At 51.3% G+C, this 6068-nt stretch overlaps 2 protein-coding genes across 2 annotated transcripts in view; both read right to left on the reverse strand.

Moving 5' to 3' along the window:
- Positions 1-6061, reverse strand: part of WNT7A (Wnt family member 7A) — a 40606-nt gene extending 34545 nt beyond the window's left edge. The window contains exons 1-2 of the mRNA XM_064668066.1: positions 5332-6061; positions 4254-4480 (exon numbers count right to left, since the gene is read on the reverse strand). Coding sequence (XP_064524136.1) covers positions 4254-4480; positions 5332-5402 — 298 coding nt within the window. The 5' untranslated portion in view covers positions 5403-6061. The remainder of the gene's footprint in view (positions 1-4253; positions 4481-5331) is intronic.
- LOC135420517 (uncharacterized) overlaps positions 1-6068 on the reverse strand; it is a 490234-nt gene that overhangs the window by 409227 nt on the left and 74939 nt on the right. The gene's annotated exons all lie outside the window — the stretch shown is intronic.

A 6068-nucleotide genomic window follows, 5' to 3' on the forward strand; every position in this document is an offset into this window, starting at 1 on the left:
AGGCCACCACATCTGCACAGCCCCTGCCCTCCTCCATCCTCCCCCAGGCAGGGGCCAGGGCAGCTCCTGCAGGGCTGTGGTGCAGATCCCACAGATCTGCACTGAAGGGAGTTTCCCCTTTGCTGTGTAGCTGTGTCAAGATGCAAACAGTTTGTGCTGTTTTCACTTGGGAAAGCTCATTTAATAGTGGCAGGGCTGCTCCCTCAGGGAAAAAGCACATGGGTTTTGATTTCTGCCCTATGATGCCAATACAGTGCTGTCCTCCAGATCCCATGAAATACAGGCACATCCCAAGGCAGTTATTTGAGACAGTTACTGTCACAAACAGCAAAGTTACTGTTCACCACCTCTTCACAGGGTTGCAAAAAGGGCCACTGAGGCACCTGATGAAAAGCCTTCGCCGCAGCACTTGCTCCTTCTGTGATCATCAGAGCCCAAATCTGATTTTCAGATTCTATCAAAGGCTCCACTGGTTGTTCAGATCTTTAGGCTTGAACCACATTTCACCTGAAGAGAGGTGGGCAGGAGGCTTTTGGCCTATTGTGCTTTAAAGCCGTGGTTTGGACTGTGGACGTCTCCAGGAACAGAACTGCTGACCACTGTAACAAATGTATTTGTTGTTAAGTGTGTCCATAATTGCAGTGTTGCATCATCTCCATGGTTATTTTAAAAATTCTCTTTGTGACTTTACATTATTAATAAGGTGTCTACAGAATTGTCTAGAAAAAACATCCTTGTGTGGATCTTGATTGTGACTTTTTCATTTCCAAGTCCTCAGCTGGAGCAAACTGGAGTCACTTTTGCTGTTATTTCTCTCCATGTTATTGGCACTATTGTCACCAGCTGTCATGATAAGATATCCACAAGAATGGCAGCAGGGAAGAATCTCTCTTTTGAAGGACAAACTAGACAAAATGAAGCACGGCTCTGACCAGCTGGAAACTCAAGCCTGTGATCACAAATAGGCCTTATGATGCATGGATGAGTTTAAATGGTTGCTTCCTATAACTCTACAAATACACTACCACTGCTGGATTGATTATACGTAATTTTAAAAAACACACGTGCTACAGATTAGAACAGGAAAATGTTTGATGCTCTCTTTCTACTGATTTCCAAGTGTGTCAGCTGTGTTGCTGTTTTAAAAACAGGGAAAGAGGAACACAGAGCAGAGTGCCACGATCAGCCACACAACGGTAGGGCCATGAGGAGAACTCACACCTCCTGAGTCACCCTGAGTGGCAACAAGAGCATTGAGATAATTTGGGTACATTTATATAACATTCATAAAACAGGTTACCCAGTAAGGCTAAAGAAACCTGGGTTTGAAGAGATTTGGGCTTGCTGTGTCATCAAAATTGTGGCTGGGAAATAGTTCACAGAATCTGTGGTATCCAAGGGAACTTATTTGTATGGACTGACACACACAAATCCCATTAGCATAAGAGTTACTTAGGCACATCCTCCTAAATTGATCTCAGGCTCTGCTCGCTGCACGTGCCCGGCTGAGCCACATTTCTGTCATTCTGAAGTCATCTCCTAATCATAGAGAGAGTCCATCAGTGCCACTCCAGAGGCAGGGAGGGAGGAATGAGCTCATGTGTGGCTCACTGACTTTATTGCAAGTGGTAGGACAAAGGTGCCCCACGTACTTCCCAGGTAACTCTGAGGATGCAACTGCCTGAACAATACAACCAGTTGTTGAAGGCTAGAAAAGGTGCTGATGTTTAGTTGCCGTTGAAATAATGTTTTGTAATACCCTCTAATTAAAAAAGCAACAAGGGCACAGCATCTTTGCCTAATGGTTTCCTGGACTGTTCTTGTGCAGAGTCACCTTGAAACAGCTCCTATAGGGTACATGGTCCTTCATGTCACACATCTCTTCGCTATTTTGGGTGAGGCACTCAGGCCTGAACTCCTCCTATTCGTGGCCATCAGATTTGACTTATGGCTTTATGGCACACAGTTTTATCCTTTTTAACCAGAGTGAGATATTATTTCTCTGGAATATACTCTGTAACCTAGAGCACACCCTGACAGAGATCCAAGGGAAAGAAAGACCCGTAAGGAAAATGCTTTTTCCTTATAGCCATAGAAAGATGAGCTATGTCAGAACATTCAAGGTTTCTATACCTGCTGATAGGGAAGAAGCAGAAGAACAAGGAGACAACCTGAGCAGGAGTGGTTACACTATAATATTTCGTGGTGTTTGAGAGCCTGAGTACTTTTACCCTTGAGACCCCAGGAATGCCTGTGCACAAATAAAATTCACCACTGGATTTTAAACCTCTGTGATTTTTATGAAAGTTTACTTTAAAATTTAAATATATAACCTGTTTAAATTTGAATGGTTTGGGTATTCTTTAAATGAGTTTTATAATTTGGATGCCATTCAACTCTTGACTGTGTTCTGAAACCAACGAGGAATTTGCCCTATCCATCTTAGCTCATAATGGATAGATAGAACATATTAAGAGTTATCACCTCAAAAACAGATCAAAGTCTACTTCCTTTAATATTGACTTTCTTTAAAAGGACCTAAATATAACCCACTAGCTAAATAATTCAATTTTCGGACGGAGGAAGGGAACTGAGAGCATGTTTATACAACAGACCACAATAACTCCACAGTTTTCTGATTTGTTGGAGAAGAAAAAAAATCCTTCTCACATTTTCTGTTTAAGGAAATGTTACTCTTAGACTAAATGAGCCCAAACCTGTCAGCCATCCAAATGGACTCTTTACTGACATGCCACTAAGTGGCAAACACCTGCATACATCACTGACAGGAAGAGCTCAGCTCAAGGAACAGAAACAATGAGCTAATCTCAATAAATGGTCCTTTTTCAGATGTTTCACAATGTTGTGCAGGGGGCTTTTTACCTTCTCTACTTGAGTCATTCTTATTATCAAAGATGTTGAAAGGTGGGGATTTCAAACCCAGCCATGTTGTTCCCTTTCTGTTTCTTTCCCTAAATATCACCAGGTTCTGGAAAATATACATATCAATGTGCACTGATGTGATAAAACACACATTCAGTGTCCTCAGGAGTTCCAGAGCAGAGCACAAGGCTGTACCTCTGCATTTCACGGGAATGCAAGGAATGAGGTACTAGGGACATATCCTGCCATAGGATCAAACAGTGCCTGGGGCCAGTCCAGAGGGTTTCCCCACAGCTGCTCAGGACTCTTCTTGCTTCTGTTCTCAGTCCCTTCTTCCACTCTCATCAAACAGCTATGTTTTCTATCACTCTGAGCATTGTTAAATGGGGTTTCTGGTTTTATGCAACTACATTGTAGATGGGGAAGAGACCAGGAGGTCTCAAGACTGGAAACCATAAAGCCTAACTTCAACTTCTGGATGCAGAATGTGGTGCTGTGAGTGATTAGCTTTCAGTGGCAGCTCTAGAAATGACTAACCTGTATTTGGGAAACACTTCCTCAGTCTTTGTATTTTAAGTGCTGTGGAATCAAAAAAAATCCCCAAGTAAACTCCACCACTATGTGTTTTGCAGAACGGGGGTATGAGAGTTTTAACTACACCTGTGTATTGTGTTTTTCATTATTGATGCTGGTTCAGTTAAGAATTTTGATATATTTTGTACTGCTGCCATACATGAAAACACAGAAACTGGAGATGGGATCTTCTGCCTGTGGATTAGAAGTGTTTTGCAAAAGCCCTGACATCTCAAGCCAGAACACACCTGCTCTTTCTGGTGGGAAAGAGGGCACTGGATACAGCTGCTATGGGATAACTATTCTGTGTGGTGGGAATCCCTCACAATGACACTGGTTGTTGCACCTTAGTCCCACCGGCTACAAACATCAGGTCAGTGTTGCTGTGGAGGTGCCTGCACCCCAGAAGTGTAATTCCAGCTCTGCTTAGCATTCTGAGCACTGCCTTCAACCAGAACCTTTTATCCATCCCTAAGTACATGAATAAGGCAGCTGTCCCGTGCCCACAAATGCAAAACCTTTTGGAAAGGACTTGTGAGAGCAAGACAGTGCAATCCCATGCTGGAAGTGAACCACAGGCAGGTGCCCTGCCAGGAGGCAGCAGGGATGTCAGTCACACTGGTGACAACAGCCACAGCCCAGGTGCTGGTCCTGCCCTGGCACACGCTGTGTGATCCAGCTGATCTTTCCCAAAGCAACAGCCGTGCCCCGTGACACCCCCGTCTCACACCCCCGGTGCCTGCTTTTGGTGTCCTGCGGGTGGCAGCCCGTCAGTGACAAGCAGAGAGCCAACGTACCCACTTTGAGCTCCTTCCCGAAGACGGTCCTCTCTCCCAGGGCAGAGCAGTTCCAGCGCCCGTTGCGGAACTGGAACTGGCACTCGTTGATGCCCATTTGGGACCCCTCCCCGATGACGATGATCGCGTCGGGCCTGCTCTGGCAGATCGCCCGCTGCCGGGGGGCGAGCCCCGGGATCTTGTTACAGATGATGCTCGCTCCCAGAGCCACCACCGAGGAAAAACCCCTGCAACGACAGGACACCAGAGCTGGCTGAGGGGAGGCTCGTACCGGCGGCAGACGCAGCACCCCGCTGCTTTCCCGAGCTGCAGGGCCCGGCTTTGGCAGGTGCCCCCGGAAAACACCCGCCTTTCCCCCTGTCGCTTCCCTCTCCCTCTCTCCAAGCCAAGGCAAAGATAAGGAGAGCGCGGGCTCCTGCCAAAACGGGACCAAACTTCCTCGTTGGTGAATTAAAGCGCATGCAGCGGCGTTGCGTGCCCGGGCCACGCACAGACAACGGGCTGGGAGGGTTTTCCCAAACCTGTCCAACAGTTAGAGAAGGGAGGGAGGGAAGGCGGACAACCCTGCCCGCGGGCCGCGCCGCCTTCTCCCGCACCGAGCGCACCTGGACGGGCCGGGGATGCTGCGGGACCGAAGCGCCGCCACTCTCCCTGCGCCCCGCTCGGTGCGGGAGGAGGCGGGTCCGCCGGCGGAGCCGCCGAGGGATGTACCCGGCGGGGGCAGGTACCCGGCAGGGACGGGGCAGGTACCCGGCAGGGACGTCCAGCCCCGGGGACCGCCGGCCGGAGCGGGGAAAGGCCGGCTGCCCGGGCATCCCCCCGGGTGTCCCCCCGGCAGGGACCGCCGCCCGGCCCCTCGCAGCCCCGCACATGGCCGGGGCCGCCACCTCGCCCCGAGATGCGCGGGCTTTACCTGTCTTTCGAGAAATAATCGTGATCACCACCATCATTACTTTTTTTTTTTTTTTTTGAGACTTCCCGAGTTAAATAGTAACAGGTCTGGACAGGTTGGGCTGAGCGCGAGTGAGAGCACGATTGTTATAAAAGAAAGAGGGAAGGAAAAAAAAAAGTTACTCACCCAATCTTGATATACACAATCCCCAGGCTCAGGAAGATGTGGAAGATCCAGCGTCTTGTTTTCCTGTTCATATTCCTTGCTTGCCGTGGCTCAGACCAACCCGCGAAGCGATGCCCGGCGCGCTGGGGGCCGTTCCGTGCCGTGCCGTGCCGGTCCGTCGCTGGCGGTGCCGCGGTCACGGCCGCCCGGCCGAGCGGGGCAGCCCCCGCCGCGCCCCGCACCGCCCGCCGCTCCGCGCCGAGCCCCCGCCGCCTCTCACCATGGCCCCGCCGGGGCTCCCCCGCTCCCAGCCCCGCGCCGGCTGCGCTGCTGGCACAGGAGCGCGGGGTGCGGGATGGGCTGCGGGGTCCTGCGAGCGCCGGCCGCGTCCCCACCTTCAGTGGGAATTGTCTCACTCTCTTCTCTCTTCTCCCCCCCTCCCTTTTTTTTTCCCCCCCTCTCTTTCTCTCTTTTTCAGCTACTTGGGCGTGTTCTCCTCAGGAGGGAGTTGTCCAGCCGGGGTGGGGGGGAAGAAAGGCGGGGAGGTGGGAAGAAGGGGAACCAGGAATGGCAGACGGATCACCTGCCTGCAGGGAGGCTCAGGGCGATCCTCCTCCTGCGGGCACGGCCCGGGGGAACGCGGCGGGGGCTCCGGGGGGTGTCACCGGGGGGCGCCCCCGGGGCTGGCCCCGGCCCGCCGGGCGGCATTGGGGCCGCCGCGCCCGGCTCGGCCCGCACCCCGCACCCCGCGCCGCTCC

Source organism: Pseudopipra pipra, chromosome 11, assembly GCF_036250125.1.
Source record: "Pseudopipra pipra isolate bDixPip1 chromosome 11, bDixPip1.hap1, whole genome shotgun sequence".
Lineage (NCBI taxonomy): Eukaryota > Metazoa > Chordata > Aves > Passeriformes > Pipridae > Pseudopipra > Pseudopipra pipra.